At 41.5% G+C, this 22,888-nt stretch overlaps 1 protein-coding gene across 3 annotated transcripts in view; it reads left to right on the top strand.

The window, feature by feature from the left end:
- Positions 1 to 290: 290 nt before the first annotated feature.
- The window catches only part of ythdc1 (YTH N6-methyladenosine RNA binding protein C1), a 44,950-nt gene continuing 22,352 nt past the window's right edge, over positions 291 to 22,888 (top strand). Inside the window, exons 1-7 of one of the 3 annotated variants that reach the window (XM_085990878.1) lie at positions 291 to 480; positions 5,142 to 5,243; positions 6,101 to 6,450; positions 7,088 to 7,496; positions 11,415 to 11,513; positions 11,598 to 11,651; positions 15,333 to 15,427. In XM_085990878.1, coding sequence (XP_085847004.1) covers positions 453 to 480; positions 5,142 to 5,243; positions 6,101 to 6,450; positions 7,088 to 7,496; positions 11,415 to 11,513; positions 11,598 to 11,651; positions 15,333 to 15,427 — 1,137 coding nt within the window. In that variant the 5' untranslated portion in view covers positions 291 to 452. The remainder of the gene's footprint in view (positions 481 to 5,141; positions 5,244 to 6,100; positions 6,451 to 7,087; positions 7,497 to 11,414; positions 11,514 to 11,597; positions 11,652 to 15,332; positions 15,428 to 22,888) is intronic. The other 2 variants (XM_085990886.1, XM_085990889.1) reach the window with 2 other exon arrangements.

Raw genomic sequence — 22,888 nt, 5'->3', positions numbered from 1 at the left:
GACATAACAATTATTACACAGCAAAACCATCAGGAAGGACAGGCCAATGCATCAGGTGTGGACCTTTTTGTCAGAAATGCTGTTATATTGCAGCAATGTATCACTGCAGATTTTCAGTTTATTTTTTTAATTGTGCTGTCAGAGTTAGGTTATGACGGATTAAATCAGCTGCACAATCTTTCTGATCAAGTCCAAGATTCACTCAGCAATTGCCCCCACTGATAGCTCTACAAAGATAACTGCTCTGGGTAACTTGTAACCCCAGGGCTGGGGGGAGGCCGAAGACGCTGATTGTGACGCCGCGGCGGCGCGCATTGTGACGCGGATGGGCGCGGAGGCCTGTGGGATCACGGCGGCCTGGTTTGGCGGCGCCATTTTGCGAGCAGCGGACGGTCGGTCTGCGGTAGCAGAGGCGGCAGCGGCACAGTCCTGGGGACTGACCGGCATCACCCATGGCGGCAGAGAGTCGGGATGACAAAGGTAAATAAGCGTACCGCCATCGCTCTCCCCTCGTTCTGTGGTTGAGACCGGAAGAGGAGAAGGGCCTCGGCTTCTTTTGTTTCAATGAAACGAGATGGTGCCGCCGCCGCCGCCCGGATCCGGGCCTCGGGGAGGGAGGGAAAGGTGGTGGGAATTGAATTATATCAGTATGCCCGTGGCTCCGTCTGCGGCCCACCGCTTCCACTCCCTAACGGTGTCGTGGCCGAGTCGCCATCACACTTGAACAGCTCCAGGGGGTGCAGGCCTCAACGACGACGCCGCCGCCGCCATGTTATTTATGTCGGAGCCGATCGCCAAGGCCTCTTTTGCCCCGGTGGGGAGAGCAGCAGAGTGTGCAGCCCCTCCTTCGCCCTCCCGATCCCCGGGGACTAGGCTGCCTGCCAGTGTGTGTGTGTATTCCAGCGAATGTACGATCTGAATCGGTACTGAATTTGGATGATCAGCCATGATCTCATTAAATGGCGGAGCAGGCTCGAGGGGCCGAATGGCCTACTCCTGCTCCTATCTTCTATGTTTCTATGAAGGAGTGGCTCTGGGTGTAGCATTCTCACCTCTGATTCAGAAGGTTGTGGGTTCAACTCCCAGTCTAGAGACTTGAGCTCAAAAATCTAGGCTGACACTCCAGTGTAATGCTGAGGGTGTGCTGCACTGTCAGAGGTGCCATCTTTTGGATGAGACATTAAACAGACCTCGTCTGCTCTCAGGTGGACGTAAAAGATCCCTTGGCACTATTTCGAAGAAGAGTAGGGGAGTTATCCGTGGCTAATATCATTCAACTAATGCCTAAATCTGATTATCTAGTCATTATAAAATTGCTGTGTGAAAATTCACTGTGATGTTTCCTAACAGTGACTCTACTTCAAAAGTACTTCATTGGTTGTAAAGTGCTTTGGGATGTCCTGAGATTGTGAACAGCGCTATCCCCTGTGCCAGTGAATTACTGAGCAATCCAACCCCCTTCAGGTTCTGTTTGCCCAGTAGAGAATTGGAACCTGGCCCTTTACCTAAACAGGGAGAATTTAGGCTCTGGTTTGCACTAGTCCAGGGTACTGCTGAAGTTTAATCACTGGTTAGTCTGTTGAGCATAAGAAATCTGCCAGCAATGCATTATCTCCAATAAAAGGAAGAGTGTTACTTGGTTCGTATCTCTTTCCAAGAGTTAGAATTCTTGATATTTTAAAAATGGTTGTGGGGTTTGTTGCCTTGGGACAGTATTGTGCACTACTCACCTCCTCTCCCAGCCTGTGAACGGCGGTGGTTGGAGTTTGCGGTTAAAATCAGGACATGCAATTATCTCCGTCCCTTTGTATCCCCATTTGCCCACCAGTGGGAATAATCTTTCACTAATTACCCAACAACAGCACAGCACAGGCCCCAGATTTCACTCGCCACTTTACTGGTGCTGTTCCCACTCTGTTGCTGCTACTCCTAGCTCTCCAGGCAATGCTGCACCCCACACATCCTCCCTCCCAATCCCCCTGCCCCAGACTGTTATGAGCCCCTATTCTCCAGTCCCCTGTCAATCTCTCCCCTACTACCTGAGTCCCATTCTCCTACACACTCACCTCTGTGCCAATCACCTGCCCTCCACCCCGAGTCCCAATATCCTGCCCCAACCATGTCTCAATCTCCCGACGCAGATTCCTAATATCCTGTATCCTAGTCTGTTCACATTCCTCCTGCCCAAGTCTGAGCCTCTCCTCACTCGTGTCTCTTTTCTCTTCATAGAAACATAGAAGATAGGAGCAGGAGTAGGCCATTCAGCCCCTCGAGCCTGCTCTGCCATTCAATGCGATCATGGCTGATCATCCAAATTCAGTACCCTGTCCCTGCTTTCTCCCCATATCCCTTGATCCCTTTAGCCTTAAGAAATATATCTAACTCCTTCTTGAATATATTTAATGAATTGTCCTCAACTGTCTTCTGTGGTAGAGAATTCCACAGGTTCACCACTCTCTGGGTGAAGAAATTCCTCCTCATCTTTGTCCTAAATGGCTTACCCCTTATCCTTAGATTGTGACCCCTTCATCAGTTGGTCCTGTTTCTGGTTAGCCCTGAGTGGGAAGGGAGTGCCACTGCTATACCACAAAATTTAAAAGGCGCAGTTTCCCGAGTTGTTAGAAGCAGAGCCTGGGAGAGTCACATCCACTCCTAAGCACAGCACTCCATCGGACAGAAATGGCTGTATGTTTGACACCCCTGGTCTAAACAATCTGTTGGTGGATTGGCTGGTGGATATCAAAGCTACGAAAAGTCAGTGCCCTGACTGCATTTTCCCCACTCTCTCCTCAAGGAGGTAAAAGCCAATTGTAGCATCTCACACTAACCCCAGTTGAACAAATCAGCACCAGTGATGTCGCTTGATGTTCAGTTTCTTTCAAAAACTGCCTCTTGCTGTAGATAGTATTTTATGGTACAATGTGACAGTGGGCCTAGTATACTGCGTTTGAAGTGTGAGCAGATTTGACTTTATAGCTTGCATGAATCACTGAGACAAGATCACCGCTGAGTGTGGACGGATTATCAGGTGGGTTTTTCTACCATTAACTGAGAGTTGGAGGACAACTACTGTATTGGTATCATGTAATGTACTGAAGATTAGCCTTAATTTGGTTCTTGTTAATGCTGATGCAGTGTACATAAAGCTGGCAGATGAGAAAACACACGCAAGTGTTGGTTGAGAAGTTTATTTTAGGGCAAGTATTAGATGAGCTGGGAAATTGACTGCTAACACAGCACCTGGAATACATTTTTATGTAAAGTGCAATGCTTCTCAGCAATAACTTGTGCATTTTTGAAAAGGCAATTCTACACTAATACTGTACTCTGTTTCTTCCATTCCCAGTGTACATTAAAAAAAAAATTGGGTTATGATCTAGCAGGAAATCCAGCAGTGGTTTTGAGGTTAGAAAATTAAAACAAAAATCAGTTTCAACTCAATGGCAGTGACCTGATCTGTTAAGATTCTAGTCTTGGGTACTGCTGATGATATCTGGGAATTAAGTACTGTATTTGTTAAATGCATTTCAGCCCTTGCTGGTGCAGCGATTTTACAATGATTCACAGTGACTGAAATTTATCCTTTTACTTGGTCTGTGTTCAGACACTGGACTTCTTCCATTTATAAAACTGAGGTTTTATAGAACTATAACACAGCCCATGGTTTGTCAGCAGAAAAAAGTTCTAGCTCAGATGCTACTTGTGGAACAGCTTATTTAGAATCTCTCAGCACAGAAGGAAGCCATTCTACCAATTGTGTCTGTGCTGGCCCTTTGAAAGAACTATCCAAATAGTCCCACTCCTCTCCCCATAACCCTGCAAGTTTTTCCATTTCGAGTATATATATCCTTATGAAAGTTAATAAATCTGTTTCCACCCATAACTTGCTGTGCTTTTCTTGCAGAGGTTGATACCAGTTGTTGGTTTCTCCAAGTTTAACACTGCAAGAGAAAGGTGTCTATGGCTATAGTTTTAATAGCGCCCCTCTGCTGTGTGCTACAGTAGTACCGATGTCCCTTGTCATTGATGATATCCACAGCTACAGAAATATGAAAGAGGATGGGAAATTACATCTGGTCCATCAAACCCGCCTTATCTAGCCACAAAGTAGCCAAGTACATCATTGATCTGCCTACTTAGTTGCATATTCTCCTGGGAGAGGCAAAAAAAATATGCGAACTCCAGGAGATACTAAGGAACTTGTCCAGCTTTGTTATTAAAGATTGCTGGAATCCATACTCACCCCATACTTGAACTAGAGGGCGTTGAGTCTTTGTGAAAAATAAACACTTGATAGCATCCAATCTAACTCTTTGCCTGTGTATTTCATTCACATGCTCCTGGTTCTGCCATCTCTATCCATCTCAAGTAACCAGTCCAACTAGTTGATTTCTGAGACTCAACTACATCACTACATCTGCCATACATAGGCCCAGTCCCCTAACTTATCTAAATAGGCTTTCAACCTATTGATTTGGTGTTCGGCCCCCAATCCAAATAATTGGGAAGATGGTAAACACAAGGCTCCCAACATGGAGCCTTGCGGGACTCTACTTTATATTTGCATGGGGCCTTGTCAGTAGAAGTGTACAGAGGCGTGGGGGGGGAGCTTTAATTAGTACTGTGTACAGTTCTAGGGGTTATAGTTACAAGAAGAGACTTGAGAAGTTGGGGTATTTTCCACTGAGCTATGAATGTTTGAGGGCTTCAAGATTATGAAGAATTATGACAAGGTAAATAGTGGTAGAGAGTTTCCATTGAATGATGAGATGGTAACAATGGGGCACACATTGAAGATAATTGCAAAAAAGTTGAGGTTTTAAAAAAAGTCTTTATACAGCGAGTAGTAAGAATGTGAAATTATCTGCCTCAATTGCTGCTGTCCGTAAATACTTTCAAACAGGAAATAGTTGCTCGCGAAACAGTAACATTAAAGGGTACAGGGAACGAGCAATAGACTGGGATTAGACAAGGCAATACAACTAAACATATATCTAGTTTATTCTTACAAAAAATTGCATTGAAATTGTCTAAAATTTGTGTTTATAAAATTGCAACATCCAACCCTTTGTAATTCATTGCAAGCAGGCTTGCAACAAAGCAAAAGTGTGAGAAAACAGTTGGAATTTCTTGTCTTTCAGATGGTGAAGTCAATGTTTTGGATGATATCTTGACGGAAGCTCCTGATCAAGATGATGAGCTTTATAACCCCGAAAGTGAACAAGACATTAGTGAGAAGAAAGGTAAGTTTGACGTAATGCAGCTTTTTTTGGTGCATATACTGGTGTTTTACAGTTCCACAATGCCACTCCCAAGAGCCCTTTCAGTCATCATGACTGGGTGCAATTGGTTTGCTAGTGTTGTGGATGCAATAACATTTCTTGGTTTGGTACTTGGAAATACGCCCAAGGCTGAGATGGTTCAGTCTATGACCTGTAATAGGCTTTTTTTTATTGTGGATTACGATTGTTTTTAAGAAAAAGATATATGATCTGCGGGCTCATTTCAACATTAATTTGTGAGCTACGAACTTTAATAAACAATAAACAAAAGTAAATGCCTAGTTTTTAAAGAGATCTTTAAATGAAACACCAGTTTAAGGGTTACTGTGTCTCACACTTTGTTTTGGGTTGCTTAGCATGTGTGTTGCCTCATTACCTCAGTCTTAGCTGTTTCTACGCTAAAGACAAAGTACAGCCCAGTCACAATTTCTTTATTTGAATGGTCAGCATGTTATTTATCAAGAATAGTCTGCTTTTGATGAATGTACAGTAGATATAATGGATGTTTTACAGCATGTATTTACTGTGTTTTAACTTGTGAAACTACCAGTGACAAAAGGCAATTTCAACAGGCTCTCCACAACTTTAGCCAGTACCTTTTTTGAAGAGAGGGTATCTTTATTGCGTATAAAACCATGAAAGCACATGTATTATTTAATTATAGACATTACAGCTAGTCTCTCCTTACAACGGAACCATTATATTTTCACTTGTGCAATACCTTTAAGCCGTTTGCTTTTTTCACTTGTGATTTTGATTGTGTATATAACTTAATTTTTTTTGAGACATAAAGGATGTTAACCTTCTTTATTAAACAGCATCAAAAAGAAAAAATGAAAAGGAGAGGGCTGACAGTGGTGATGGGAAAAGACAGAAATCTTCAAGCCATTTGGTGCGGCAAGGTAGCAAAAGATCTTCCTGCCCATCTGCAGGAGACAACATAAAGGCTTCCATTTCAAAAAATAGACATGTATCAACCTTTAAGAAGGATGAATACCAGCGATATGAACGAAACAAAACTGCAAGCAGCGACAGAAAGAACCATACACAGGGTGGGAGTTCCAGAGAGTCGCAGAAAGATCGAACGGACAAAGCGGGGAGTAGAAGAAGAGAATCTGACAGAAAAACTAAAGCAGCAACTCTGGATGAGTCGGAAACTTACAGCATGGTAAGGCAAAGCTGAGTAGAGTTTCTAAAATAGTTGATGTTTGCATCTACCGTGTTTTCTGGAATGAAAGACCCTCCATGCTGTGCATCCACCTCCAACTAAGAGCATTGACATTTTCCTGCTGTTCGAAGCCACTAGTTCTGGCATATAACAGTTAGACAGGAGCAAGATTGTTTACATTTTTTCAGACTTCAAGGAATGGTTGTCATGGGGTAAATACAATGACAGTCAAGTCCTATCTCTAAGAAGTGTTTCAACAGTGAGTAAGTGTGTACAGTTTTTAAAAGTAAAAATCGATAAACATAGGTAGCCCATTGCAACTAATGATCCTGAATGGATACATTGCAATGAGACACTTGCTTTTGTTGCCCTAGCACATCTGAAAAATAGAGAGCTTCATGGAAGAGGTCTATAATTGGAGAGATCTGCTTGAAGTTGCGGAAGGCCTGGAGATCATTCCGGTTGCAGATGGAGGTGTAGACGGAACCAGAGAAACAAAGATTGCTAAAACAGAACAGCAGAAAGGGATATAATGCTGGCGAACATTTTTGTGTACATAACCTGTCTTGGTTGATAGTGCTCTGATGTTATTTAATTTGAAAATACCTATTTTACCGAACTTATATTTTTAATGCAGAAGACTATAAGGAATGTCGACGAGAGTGTAAAAGTGCATAGATCAAGCCATTCCTCTAAAGAAGAGGTTCATTCAGATTATCAGTCTGGAGCAGAGGTTGAGACTGATGGCAATACCTCATCTGAAGACCAAGAAAATCAAGATGACGCAGTAGATGAGATGAAGCCTGATGAGGATGATGCTGAGGAAGAGAAGGAGGGGGAGGAGGAAGAAATAGAGGAGGAAGAATATGAACGGAATATGCCTGAACAAGGTGATTTCAGAGAACGGGAGCCTAGAGAAAGCAAGGAGGAAGGCCATGAACAGGATTATGACACACGTAGTGAAGCCAGTGACTCTGACTCGGAGTCTGTCTCATTTTCTGACGGAGAATCTGCCACCAGATCTGGTTCTGGTTCCGATGCATCAGGTACATTTCAATTTTGAAAGCATGTATAACAGTTTTGACACGCGCCCTACACTAGATACTTTTATAATTAAATTAATGCAAGCATGTTTTCAAATTGAATCAAGTAATAGTGCTAAGGTGAAAAAATGCAGTTTGCCATTTAATTTAGTATAAAATCCAGTGTATAAATCACTTCCCTAGCTACTTGCTTACAAATTGCACTGGTATATGTTGATTCCTATGATGACAAAAAGTGGGTATCCAATTACAGACTTTGTCTTAAAAGTTATATGGTTATAGACCTAGTGATAGACTCCATTGCAGATTGATGCTTAACATCCCATTAATGAATTTACTGACCTAGAAGTTGTCAATGACTATACGCATCCATTAGCAGTCCCTTTCTATTTGCTGAAAAATGCTGCAAGAAGTCAGCTGTCTGTGTCATAATCATTACCCTGAACATGTTTGCCATTTGTTTGGCTAAAAATCAGGCCTTTGGAATTGATTTTTGCTGATCAAATGGTAATTTTCTTTTTGAAGTTGCTCTAAAACACGGTTGGAGCAGGAAACCAGAAGAGAAAAGGTAAGTTAAACATTGGGTCGGGGGGGTGGGGGCGGCAGCGGGGGAAGTTTTCAGTATATGTTTTTGAAAAAGACTACGACTGTTCATGTAGTTAGGATTATTGGCTTGGTAACTAATTGCAAAAGAGATCAATTGACTTTTAGATGAACTTGGTGCTCGGTTGAGGCCCCTTGGGGTTAATGACTTGATATAAAATGATTCAGCACCTTCACCGTGCTGGGCTTTAAATCCTCCAAGCTAGTTAAGTGGGCAAGAAAAGCATTTTCTAAAAACTATTTAGATTTAAAAATTAGATTTGTTTTATTTAGAGGTATTATTGTTGCAGTAATAAAAATATTCATTTTGAGTACCTTTATTACTGAAAGATTGGTGTTTTTCAGTTTTGCTGCCCAAGTTGAAAAATTAGAAAATCAGTCAGTCCAGAAACCCAGAAGCTACCTTGAACCCACTGCAGTGCATGAATCGAGTCCATCTGAAATCTATTCTACAGGGAATCATTCGAATCATATTTTATAATAGTGCGATTAGTGTTTCATGTGACATGTTTGTGTAGATGCTCCAATTCCTACCTTGCGGATAGTTACAGTATGGAAACTAGGGAGGGAGAAATGAGTAGATTGTTTCTAGAAATGCCTTTATAGCAGATACAAAAACAGATGCAGTACAGCAGTCTGTCAATGTATCTACCTGCATCCTAATCCTTGTAATTCGTTTAGTTAAAATCTCCATACATGATTCAATTGTGATCACCTTAACTTCCAATTTTTTTAAAAGCCTGATTTCTTTTGTGGGTTTTAAGCAGTTGGCTTAATCAGAATGAGAATATTGTCAGCTAATATAACAGATATCTAGAAATATCCCCCTTTTTTGTTTGTGTTTTGTTTGGGAGAGGGTGGGAATATGTCAACCTAATGTATAATGATTCAGGGGGTTGAAAATTATTTAATGTTTTTTGGCTGTGCAGGTCAGGGCTCTATGTTGCTACCATTGTAGTGGTCATGGCTGCTCATGAGGTTGGTCAGTAATACAGTGTTAAATGGTGGACAATGTGGCTAGTGGGACTGGACTGGTCAAGTTTAAAATGTTATACAGACGAACCCGCTTAATTGCAACTGCAGATTGCAATAAAACAAGAAATCCTATAAAGTGAGTAGCAACAAAAATCAAAACTGCCTGAGCATTTTCACTCCAAGTTCTTTGGCAAGCTCATTAGGTTTAGCTTTTAACAGGCAGCTGTCAAACTGAATTTTGAGCACTTTTGTGATTAAACCACAAACAGTACTACTTAAAACCAAAGTTCCCTATAAGCTGCGCTTTGTTCTGTGTGGCCTGTTTCTTTTAATGCGTGGTTCCTTTAAATTTCTGCACCTGCACGGTACTTACAATGGAAAAGACGGTGAGCAGCCTATGTGGGACCTTGCAGGTTGCTGCGTGGCCGTGCAGCTCAGAGGGAACATTGCTTACAGCACTGGCCATCTTGCACACTTTTTCCCAGTTTTCTTTTTTTTTTCCCCCATGTCCTTTTAAGATGTCTGCTTTTTTTTTTCAAAGTTCTAGAAGCCTGAGATTAAGGCATGCCATGCTGTGCGACTAGCTTTTGAATCTTCAGTTCCTTCCTACTGTTCAAAATATCCCCTTCTGCGCGCACAGTGCCAAGTCACGCGCTTTTTTTTGTTGGGCCACCTTGAAAAGCAATTGGATTTCCATACAACACTAACAAACATTGGCAGTGACTGGTAAATTGTTTTTAAGCACATTGACCAGCAGATTGAACAGTGAAAATTCTCATTTAAAGTGAGATTTCTGTGTGACACACTTTTCACAATAGGAAGTATGCAGGAAAAAAACGGGACCATAGAATTAAAATGGGACTTGCAATTAAGCAATTTGTAAATAAACGGGTGCAACTGTATTGGCTTTCTGTTTTAACACAACTGCTAAAGTTTCTGACTGGGTAGCCATGCTGACTGCTTGGTGACTAAACGTAGAGCACTGCTAATCCAGGACCTAATAGTGCCAAAATCTTCAGATCCTCAACCTGCACTGTAGCAGTACAGTTGACTTCAGATAAATGAGCACCCGATCAAAGCATAGACTGCTCATGTACCAAACCATTTACCATTGTAGAATTCCTGATTAAAGCAAAATCTTTATTTGAACATAAAACATTTCAAAATCAGCTATTTTGTTGCCAAATTTCACTGACGGCCCATTTTTAGGGCTGTTGTGCTAGTGCTAAAAAACAGGTATGAATCTGCTATTGTGGTCTTATATTGGTCCAGTGTCCTGTTACTTCACACCAGTGGTGCTGCAAAGCCAATTTTTCCCCCCTGAATTTTGTACTTGGCAAAGGGTTGTTGGTATTCGGGAATGGAATGATTTCCATATTGATCACCTAGTACTTGTATTAGTCACTCCCAGGTTAGGTGTAGTGTGGTCAGATGCAGAGTAAAGCTCCCTCTACTCTGCCCATATAATGTGCTTCAGCTAAAGCCTCAGCAGACACTCTTGCTGCACGAGTTTGCCACTTTTCTATTTCCTACATTTGCCATTTTGTGGCCCTCTGATTAGTGTCAAATTGGAGACAGTTTTGTGTTGCAGGCACATGCCCACTGGGAACTGGATATAGAGGCTGTTCAAACTATCCTTTACAGCCAGGAGACTTTCAAATCATCATTCTGGGCTAGATTTGAACCCAAAGCTAGAGTTGAAGGACCAGTTTACACTACCTTTCCCAGATCTTGGTTTTTAAGTTGGCCTTGGTGGCGCCATATAATTTTTCCCATTTGAGAAGTGCCGACTGTTCTGTCAGCAGTTAGTCAGAAGGACCTAAAATATTAGGCGAGTAACCAAACCTTTCCGTGTGCATACATGGAGCTATACCTTCATCCCATTCTATATCAGTGTATGGTTACTCCGCTGCATCACTGTTAGCATGGTGTTGGTACTCCACCGGTGGGAGCAATATAATGATAGCAACAATGTTTGTTTTGTTAATTGACCAGTTCAATTTGAAACACAAAATTTCACGGGCGATACAAAGATTTATAAATTGGCTAATCTTAGCTCCAGTTTTATAATTTTGTTTCAGATCAGCTCTGTAGTTATCTGGATTCAACTGTACGTTTTCAAACACTGAAAGCTGCTAGTGTGCTGTGTATGTGCCTAGTTGCAGATACTGAGCACTGCAACAATATGGTTCAGTTTATGTAATACCTCTTCTACTGATCTATAATTTTCAGCAGGTCCAGACCAAATTTAGTGGAATTTTCAACCCCCATCATCCATACTACAGTCTCATTGATTCTTAGAGCATAATTAAATAGCATTGTTACAAATTAAATTTTCTTCAGACGATGAGACAGATAAAAAGGAGAAGAAAAAGCGATCTAGAGACATTTCTCCAATTGTGTTTGATAGGAGTGAAAGCTCAGCGTCCGATTCATATGCAGGTATGTTTTGTGTTTCATTTGGAACTTGTTGTGCTTGGAGCTTAAACAGCAAGGGCCTAATGGGTTTTGTGTACTGTAATGCAGGATCAGAGAAGAAACATGAGAAGCTGTCATCATCTGTGCGTGCAGTTCGTAAAGGTATGGAAACGACTAGCTTGGAGGTTAGCATAAGGCAGCACACCCTCAATGTGCTGTTGAGCAGCTTGAAAAGCAACTGCTAGGTTAAGTGTCATGCTTGACATCTTTGGACAATGCTCTGAGCTCTAAAATAAATATTGTATGTCTTTATAACTTATTAAAGATGCAATGCTCCATAATTTATAAACCAACTGAAAGCTGGGAGATTTTACAGTATAATGATGAAAAGGGAACATTGCTAAATTTGCATGGGCTTGTTCTGTCAAAATTATAAATCATTCAAATGCAACATTAAGGAAGTTACTAATTTTCAGTGAAAATCCAAAAGTTAATTTTTTTTGGTTTAAAACATTTTAACTGAAAACATTATTGGGTTGTGGTTCCACGTGTGCATAATTTCCCCCACAAATTTATTTTTATTTTTATATGATCTACACATTTTCTGTTCCTTTTGCTGGGGAGTATTTAGCATTCAAAATGAGCTGCTTGTGCTGAGCCGCACTGTTCTTGCTGGTATACATATTGCATAATGATTTTTAAGCAGTTTGTTAATGTGTCATAAGCCTGTGGTCCCAAGCAACTGTGTACCTAACAGCAAATGAGTTGGGCTTTTGAAGAGGGGGATTTAGAAATTGTGTAGCATTGCAACTTTATAGATTATAGACTAAAAGTCTTGGAGTAAAACCCCTTACTCAAGAGAAAGGTTAAAAATTTGAAATGGGCTTTTTATATTTAAAATCTTGCTTGTTCTGTTTCTCTTGCTAACAGTGGACTGTTGTAATCAAAATTACTCTTCTAATCAATAATACTATTTGCACCAATTCTTGAAAGGCTGGCGGGGATCAGAATCAATTGTGATTTTTGTAGTTGATTTTGGCAAATGCTTTTGTCCTACTTTTATTGACTAATGGATTATTTTATTTTAATTACCTTAATTGGGGTATGCGGCTTGCCAAGATTGCCCAAATACCCACGATTAATGTCTCCTCCTATTGATGGTTGTTCAGTTTCCTCACATGAGATCACAGTTACTACTCCCAATGCAATTTTTCCTAAGGAGTCAAATAAAGCAAAGGGTATTGATCAAAGTTCCTCTTAACTCATTTATCTTCCACATACGTAGGATAAGTCCATCATCAAGGGCCTGGAATTATGGGGATAATCCTTTTTGAGAGTCTTCCCAATCTGTACAGCTGCCAATGACTATCTTTTTCTGCCATTATCTTGCTAATGGTTTCCTATAGGAGTTGTTTCCTGAACTGATTGTCTGGTCATCTTGTATCCACAATTTTTATTTTCTCAGCATTTCCAAGTTGAGCCAGTCTCCAAATTGCATTGTCACTATAACCCAGCACCTGAGTGTTTTCTGTTGAGTTGATGGCTTGTTTTCAGTTCATGGTGCTGTACATGGCACCTGTTTGTTTTTTTGTGAAAAAGTAATCATTTTAACCTGTGAATTGATTACAGCAGTGTAAATGTCATGCCCCCCCCCCCCCCCCCAACTTTTATATTGGTTGGTATTACAATTGTATAAGTTAGCCCAAGTGTGGCTTGCATACAAGGTTTTATATATTTTTTTTCTGCACATGATTGCTACTAGAAATTGAGGGCCAGATTCTTATGGGTTTGACCAAGCAACGTGGGCAGTGAAAATGTTTTTTGTAAAATCTAAGTTGAGATTTTTGTTGAAATCTAATGCAGCATTTTCCCAGGAATAATAGAGTTTAATGTCTCACCAATGGAAATCAGCTGCTACACCGAAGAGTTACCCCAGACGGCTTTTGGACACTTATTGGCTGCATCAGGAGTGGGAGAAGCCTGGGAACAGGAAAAATTGCAGACGAACAATAATTTAATACACTTCCTGAAAATGGTTGCTTACTGTGTATGATTTTTTTGTATGACCTTGTTTTTACTAGCTTTACAGAGAGCTTCCATGCAAATTATCATTTAGATGTATGTTTATATGAAATGATTGTATATGTCAAGATATAAAAAAAGTTGTACTTAAAAGTGCATTGAAGGATTAAGGCATATGTTTGTTCTGATTATAACTGTTCTCCATTTGATGTGTCTGACCTGTTGTAAAAAAAACTGGAGATCAGAAAGGCTGCTTGTGAGTGAACTGACAGCTTATATATTGGATACTTTTGGTGTGGAACCAACTATATGGAGGCAAGTTTTAATGCCATCAAAATCAATGAGATATGCAGCTTTAATCATGTTTATACCACCAAGTTTGTTGCTGCAAATTAGAAATTACTCCCCTTGGTGCAGTTTGGCTTCAATTTCAGACACTTTATTTTTAAAAGTTCAGATTCTAATGTGATTGACCTCCCAGTTGAAGCTGCTATTGTTGCTTCATTTCCAAGGATGGATGCTTTAGTTGCTTTACCTTGCCTCTTGGCAATACCTGCTATGCAACCAACAGCAAATGGTGGTTTGGTAGGTGTTATTTCATTGCCCATCAGAAATGTGGCAAGGATGGCAACTCCAATTAAAGATCCAGTCATGCTTTAAAAAAATTTTCAAATGCAGTTGGTGTCTGTAGAATATTTACAAGGGTGTATGTCTTTATGTTGAAGTCATTTACAGGAATCTTTCTGGTATCCGGCACTGACAGGACCGAGCTGGTGCCGTACCATCAAAACTGCCGTACAAACCAGCGCTAATGTTAAAACATACGGAGCTTTTGAGCTCCGTGTGAATCAACAAACCCTGTTGCTTAGCAACAGCTTCAAAACAGTCGGCCGCAGCTTAAAAGCGTCTCTGTAGCTAAGCAACAGCTTCAGCTAGACCTTGCAGAGCCTGACTGGAGGGGAAAAAAAGCAACGAGAAGTAAAAAAACTTAAGGAAACGGCTCCTGAATTTTGCCGGTAGATAGAGCTTTCTGGACATTTAACCTCCGGTTAAACAAAAGTTTCCTGTATTACCAAACAATGACAGTTGCATAACTTGGCTGTGTAAGTCAGCCTATTTTAATACTTTGAAGAGAGTTGGGAGTGGAACAGCTTTCTTTTCTTTGTCAGCATCAAGCACTCTCGGGTCATACATAGTGCAGCCATGTGCAGGGATATGATTTCTCAGTTGTCCCAGTGTTTCTGTGCCATTACCTCCTACTGCAGCAGAGATTGGGAAGTGAAACTTCACAATCATCCTTTCTGAGTGAGTTTGCCAAACTTAGGTTCTATGATTCTAGGATAGGATTCTTACAGCACAGAAGGAGGCCATTCGGTCCGTCGTGCCTATGCTGGCTCTTTGAAAGAGCAGTCGTGCTTCGTCCCATCCCTGCTTTTTGTCTGTAACCCATAGGCCTAATTTAGGTCGTCTTGTATTCAATTATTGGCAGTCCTGAACTGTTCACCACGGCTGCCTTGGAATTCCAATGAGATTGTCCAATTTTATTTTGCTTTGGACTTTTACAGCTGACAAATGTCTTGTTTCAGATTAAAACTCAAATCCGAGTGGTACTGCACTTCGACTTTTCTTTTTAAATGATCAAGACAATCCTCTCAAAAGTGCTTTTTATGGGTGGATGTTTGTGAGCGCATTATTTACTTCTCTGGTACAAAGTTGATGAGGCCTCTGAACAGAAATCATTGAGCAAAATTTACCCTGTAAACAGTTGTCATTTGTGCTATTTGCAGTTATTTGAAGTAATTTTACATTTACATTTTACAGATCAAACTAGTAAGCTGAAGTATGTTCTTCGGGATGCACGATTTTTCCTCATAAAGAGCAACAACCATGAGAATGTATCCCTGGCAAAGGCTAAGGTACAAGTCTTGTGTACCAGATATCTGTATGAAATGAACTTAACTGTTCTTTAATGTTGGGTGTGTTTGGCATCATTCACAAATTTATGGTAATCATGTGTAGCTTCCTGTTGGTATAGAGGATATATTGGAGTTCATCGTACAACATTTTATACGAATTCTTGGAATCTAAATTTATATTGTGACAACTTCTATACATTCAGTTTTTAAAGACCTAATTCATAGGCTGAAACATGTTTTCTGTAGAGTGTGTACCTACACGCTGACTTGTAATGGCATTAAATCTGAGCAGTTAATTTATATAATTTTGATATCGATTCCACCAGGCAATCGAGAGACAGAGTCCCGTTCAGGCATTTCTCGGGTTAGACAGCTATTATCAAAGGTTTATTATTATGGTAACGCAGTCTCGCCATTAATGAATTTGACTTGAAAGGCAAAGCCGAAACAGGTGGTCTGGTCCCTTGATGTGGAGAACACATTTGCAAGATTAAAAGATGCCTTTTATGTAGGTCCACTGCTAAACATGCCAGATTGTACCTGATAACAGGGGCATGGGCACTCTTCTGAGTTAGGCAAAAGGCACAGGCTGTCTATAAGGCGTAAGTGGTTGTCCAGAGAAATGGCACATTAACAGTTGACAGAATGCCTAAGCTATTTAGCGAACACTCATGTTCTGGCCACAGCCGTTCAGTTTGGTTAACCTTGACACGTGCTGATGTATATTTGTTGTGATGGGGCATTATGCTGCAGCTGTGTAACTTAGTCATCCAACATCAGCATGGTTTGTAAAATGGGAAGGCTGATGCACTTTCCCCTCAAGATTAGAACGCTGTCTTGGTTCTCGAGTGAAGTTAGCGGCAGTTGGGAAGAAACTAATATGGGGAGGTAGTAATGTGACAAATTGATTAATTTTTTTATCTACGATTTCTTTTGTTTTTGCCTTAGCTGCTTTAAATGTCACACTCTAAATAGAGGTCACTCCTTCATTTAAAGTCAACTTGATTGTTCAAGAAATGAGAGTCCAGTTTACTGCCAAAATATTTTGACAAGCTAATGCTCTGATTGCAAAGTTTTAAGTTAATGTACAACAAGAACACTTGTTAACTATTCATATGAGTTGCTCATCAATTGGATTTGTCAGACTCCATATTAGATTGTTTTATAAATAGTGCATTTGCCCTGTAATCTCACCCAAACAGGTTGCTCAGAATGAATTAAGAGGAAAGGGCTTTTAGAACAAAGTTGAATCCTGGACATAAATGTTAGACTGCCAAGTATGATCCTTGTTTTAGAGCACAAAGGCGAATTAAGCACCCTAAACTAACGTGCAAATTTCTCTCAAAAAATATATTTTGTTTTTACTGAGGACCAAGATTGCTTATTTTTTTCTGGAAAGTACTTAATTTTGACTTACAGAACTTGAGCTGAGGTACTTCCCAGAAAGAAATGAGATTTGTGAATTGTCTACAGGCTTTTAATTTGTATTTATTAAAAGTCTAAGATCATCCAGGAAGGCAGAGATAACACCAGGCTTCTTTTCACCACCCTCCCCTGCCACCTCTCTTGCCTCCAGCAATAAATGCAAGGAGCTCATGGACTTTTTTGTTAAAAAGATTAAGCAGGACAGATCCAACCCGGCCAATTACCACCCATCAGTCTACTCTCAATCATCAGCAAAGTGATGGAAGGTGTCATCAACAGTGCTATCAAGCGGCACTTACTCACGAATAACCTGCTCACTGATGCCCAGTTTGAGTTCCGCCAAGACCTCATTACAGCTTTGGTCCAAACATGGACAAAGGAGCTGAATTCCAGAGATGAGAGTGACTGCCCTTGACATCAAGGCAGCATTTGACTGAGTGTGGCATCAAGGAGCCCTAGTAAAACTGAAGTCAATGGGAATCGGGGAAAACAATCCACTGGCTGGAGTCATACTTAGCACAAAGGAAGATGGTTGTGGTTGTTGAAGGTCAATCATCACAGCCCCAGGACATTGCTGCAGGAGTTCCTCAGGACAGTGTCCTAGGCCCAACCATCTTCAGCTGCTTCATCAATGATCTTCCCTCCAACATAAGGTTAGAAATGGGGATGTTCGCTGATGACTGCACAGTGTTCAGCGCCATTCACAACTCCTCAGATAATGAAGCAGTCCATGTCTGCATGCAACAAGACCTGGACGACGCTTGGGCTGATAAGTGGCAGGTAACATTCGTGCCACAGAAGTGCCAGGCAATGACTATCTCCAACAAGCGAGAGTCTAACCACCTCCCTTTGACATTCAACTGCATTACCATCGCTGAATCCCCCACTATCAACATCTTGGGGGTCACCGTTAACCAGAAACTTAACTGGACCAGCCATATAAATATTGTGGCAACAAGAGCAGGTCAGAGGCTAGGTATTCTGTGGCGAGTGTCTCACCTCCTGATTCCCTAAAGCCTTTCCACCATCTACAAGGCACAAGTCAGGAGTGTGATGGAATATTCTCCACTTGCCTGTGAGTGCAGCTCCAACAACACTCCAGAAGCTTGACAAAGCAGCCCACTTGATTGGATTGGCATCCCATCCACCACCTTAATCATTCACTCCCTCCACCACCAGCGTACCGTGGCTGCAGTGTGTACCTTCTACAAGATGCACTGCAGCAACTCGCCAAGGCTTCTTTGGCAGCACCTCCCAAACCCGTGACCTCTTCCACCTAGAAGGACAAGGGCAGCAGGCGTGTGGAAACACCACCACCATCCCCAAGTTCCCCTCCAAGTCACACACCATCTTGACTTAGAAGTATATCGCCGATCCTTCATCGTCGCTGGGTCAAAATCCTGGAACTCCCTAACTAACAGCACTGTGGGAGTACCTTCACCACACTGATTGCAGTGGTCCAAGAAGGCGGCTCACCACCACCTTCTCGAGGGCAACTAGGGATAGGCAATAAATGCTGGCGTTGCCAGCGACGCCCAGATCCCATAAACGAATTAAAAAAAAAAAAAAAAAAAATTAAAAAAAAATCCTACCTTCTATCCGTCCCTCACTAAGGCTGCCCATTTCCACCTCCATAGCATCGCCTGTCTCCGCCCTTGCATCCGCTTATCTGCTGCTGAAACCCTCATCTGTGCTTTTGTTACCTCTAGACTTGACTATTCCAAAGCACTCCTTGCCGGCCTCCCTAGTTCTACCCTCCATAAACTTGAGGCCATCCAAAACTCTGCTGCCCGTGTCCTAATTTGCACCAAGTCCAGCTCACCCATCTCCCCTGTGCTCGCTAACCTACATTGTCTGCCAGTTAAGCAACGCCTCAATTTTAAAATTCTCATCCTTGTTCTCCAATCTCTCCATGGCCTCACCCCTCCCTATCTCTGTAATCTCCTCCAACCCTCTAATCCCAGAGATCTCTGCGCTTTGCCAGTTCTGGCTTCTTGAACATTCACGATTTTAATTGCTCCACCATTGGCAGCCGTGCCTTCAGTTGCCTAAGTCCTAAGCTCTGGAGTTCCCTCTCCGCCTCTCTACTTCTCTTTCCTCCTTTAAGATGCTCTTTAAAACCTCTGCCCTAACATCTCATTATATTGCTCGGTGTCAAATTTTGTTTTATGATAATGCTCCTGTGAAGTGCTTTGGGATGATTTATTACATTAAAAGCGCTATATAAATGTCATTTGTTGTTGTTTTGACTGTTAGTATTTATCCTATATTGCTTTATGTAAATTCTATTTATGAATAAGCAGAGGACTGGAAAATAGCAAATCTGACTTCTGTCTTCCAAGAAGGGGCAAGGGATAAGCTATTAAATTATAGACCTTTTAAAGCTTTACTTCTAGTGGTGGTACTGTATTTGAAAGTATTATGAGGGATAATGTAAGGGTGTATCTCAAGGGGTATGATCTAATTTGATACCATGATTTAAGGAGTGGCAGGTCATGCTTTTCTAATTATAGACCTAGTAAATAAGGGAGAGACTTTTCTACCTCAATTTCAGGAAGGCATTTGACACTGTCTCACAATAGGCTCCTGCATCAGGTCCAAGCCAATGGGCTAAATGGGAATGTATTAAAACCAGTTGGCAAACAACACAAAGACTGAAATGGAATATGATAGAAGCATTTAAGAACAGTAGGTCATATTAACACATTAAGGATAAAAAATAGGATTGCAGGATTGTTTGCCTGTTATGTTCTACAGGAAACTTTGTGCTATCCGACACCGACGGGACCGAGCTGCTGCAGTTCCCTCCAAACTGCCGTACACTCCAGAGCTAATGTTGAAACATACGGAGATTTTCATCTCCGTATGAACCAACAAACCCTGTTGCTTAGCAACTGCCTCTAAACAGTCGGCAAGCGTCTCTGTAGCGTCTCTAGCTGAAGCTGTTGCTTAGCTACAGACCTTGCACAGCTTGACTGTTCAAAAAAAAGCAAAGAAAAGAAACGAAAGGAATAAAAAACGGCTCCTGATTTTTGCCGGTGGCTCCAGCCTGCTGGACGGTTCGCCTCCGGATAACTCAAAGTTTCCTGTATATACTAAATGCATAAAGTTAAGTTTCTCCATATAGGTACTTCCCTTCAAATTAACAATTTCATAGGGTATTTAACAAGTGCCTTGTTGTGGCCTCAACATAATGTACATAGTCAAGACTATTAAAACCTCAGACAGGAATTTGAAGAGTAACTTAGATGTTTGGATCTGGTTTCCAAGTAAAAGAAGTGTGGCCTTCTAGAATGATTAGTTTAACCCATTCTGCTGATATTCCATGTTTGAGTGACTGACTGACTGACTAAACTGAGAATTCAAAATATGTCTATGGCTGCAAAATGGAGCAACCCTCACATATTGTTGAGACCTGTTTTCAAAAGATGACCTGAATTTTCTGGCTGAATATAACATAAGGAGTAGGACATTTGGCCCCTCGAGCCTGCTCTGCAAATCAATAAGATGATTGCTGATCTTCTACCTCAAGTCCACTGTCCCCATATCCCTTGATTCCCTTAGTATCCAAAAATCTATCGATCTCTGTCTTGAATCAACGACTGAGCATCCACAGCTCTCTGGGGCACAGAATTCCAAAGATTCATAACCCTTTAAGTGGAGAAATTTTTCATCTCAGTCCTAAATGGCCACCCCCTTATTTTGAGACTGTGACCCCTGGTTCTAGACTCCCCAGACAGGGCAAACATCCTCCCTGCATCTACCCTGTTAAGTCCCTTAAGAATTTTATGTTTCAATGAGATCACCTCTCATTTTCCTAAACTCTTGAGAGAATATAGGCCCAGTCTACTCAATCTCTCCTCATAGGACAATCCCCTCATCCCAGGAATCAATCTAGTAAACTTGCATTGCAAGTGTATCCTTCCTTGGGTAAGGAGAGCAAAACTGTACACCGTACTCTGGGTGTGGTTTCACCAAGGCCCAAAAAATTGTAGTAAGACTTATTTACTCTTCTACTCTGATCCCTTTGTAATAAAGGCTAACCTACCATTTGCTTTCCTAATTGTTTGCTGTACCTGCATGTTAACTTTCTGTGATTTGTGTACCTCAATACCAACATTTCACAGTCTCTCTCACCATTTAAAAAAAATATTCTGCTTTTCCATTTTTCCCACCAAAGTGGATAAGTTCACACTTCACATCATATTCCATCTGCCATGTCCTTGCCCACTTATGGAACCTTACTAAATCCCTTTGCAGCCTCCTTATGTCCTTTTCACAGCTTACTTTCCTACCTAATATTGTATTGTGAGTAGGGTTGCAAAATTCTGGGAATTTTTAAAAGAGGAAACTTTCCATGGGAATTTATGGGAATTTTGAGTTTTTTTGCACACTGATGGTTTTTGTCTCTGACCCTTATATTATCTTTGTCGTCAAAATAGACATACTGTTCCATACAAATAAAAACAGGCTTTCAAAACTTTATTTAGGTTATAATTTTGAACTTTATTGAACCCCCACAAAAAAGACCCATCTAAAATAAAATAAAAAGAGCGTCAGCTTATTTAGCCTGTAATTTGTCCTTATTTTGTCCCTTTTGAGTCTTCTACTCATGAGTCTTCTGAGTCTTCTACTCGTCATTGCTCCTCCTGATTCTCTGACTCTGGCTCTGACGTGTCCATTTCCTCCTCTGTGTCAGTGTCTAGCTGTGTGGTGGACACTTCTGTATCTGGCTCAATAAGTTGTAGGTTCGCCCGGATAGCCACCAGTTTCTCCACTCTCTTGTTAGTCAGCCTGTTGCGCACCTTTGTATGCGTATTCCCAAAAAGTGACCAGTTTCGTTGAGGCCGCTGATGAAGGTGGGATTTGGAGTATCACCGATGCAATAGGTGACTATGCATCTGAGGCCCTAAGTCCCTTCCACCAGGTATGTGCACTGATATGCTTGCATGATTCCCATCCCCATTCCAAAGACCTTGCTTGGTAGAGAACTTTGCCAGACTTCCCAGAACTTTGCCCACATCCAGATTGAGATGGTGTGAGAGGGTAGAAATCACACTGTAAGCGCTGTTGATCTGTTCTCCAGAAAGTATTGGTCTCCCAACATGCTTTGGGTCCAGCATGTATGCTGCAGCATGAATCGGCTTGACACAAAATTCTTGACGTGTCTGTATGAATGAATTGAACAATTGCCTTCTCCTCTGCTTTGAGCAGCAGGGATGTGGGTAGGGCAATGCTGAGTTCTTTTAAATCAGTAAAAAGCCTGAGAACATCTGACAAGACAGCGTCATCTCCTTCAATCTGAGCAATTGCAGATGCTACTGGTGAGAGTAGTTTAAGGCTGCTAACCACTCTCTCCCAAAACACATCATCCAGCAGTATTTTCTTGATGGTGGTTTCCATATCCCCAGACTGGGATATTGCCATTTCTTGCAGCGACTCCTTACCCTCCAGAAAGCTGTTGTACATTATGACAACACCACCCCATCTAGTGTTGTTGGGCAGCTTCAGTGTGGTGTTCTTGTTCTTTGTCATTTGCTTGGAGTTGTAGGTTGCTGCAACTACCTGTTTTCCCCTGACATACTTAACAACTTGCTTGGCTCTCTTGTACAGTGCTTCCATGGTTCTCAAACCCATGATGTCCTTGAAGAGCAGGTTAAGCCCATGAGCTGCGCACCCAATAGACGTAATATGAGGGTAGGCCTCCTCCACTTGAGCCCAAGCAGCCTTCATATTCGCAGCATTGTCAGTAACTACTGCAAAGACCTTTTGTGATCCAAGATCGTTGATGACCGCTTTCAGCTTATCAGCAATGTATGTGCCTGTGTGTCTGTTGTCCTTCGTGTCTGTGCTCTTGAAGAACACTGGGAGAGGAGTGGAGATGATGTAGTTTATGATGCCCCCCCCTCGTACATTTGACCACCCATCTGAGATAACTGCAACACAGTCTGCCATTGCTATCGTTTCTTTGAGCTTTCCTTGGACTCTGTTATACTCAGCCTCCACAAATAAGTAGACAAAGCATGTCTGGTGGGA

Source organism: Somniosus microcephalus, chromosome 1 (assembly GCF_052327205.1).
Source record: "Somniosus microcephalus isolate GS21.2 chromosome 1, FLI_Smic_1.0, whole genome shotgun sequence".
Taxonomy (NCBI): Eukaryota; Metazoa; Chordata; class Chondrichthyes; order Squaliformes; family Somniosidae; genus Somniosus; species Somniosus microcephalus.
Note: the sequence above shows the minus strand (reverse complement) of the source record. Positions and strands in the feature narration are given on the sequence as shown.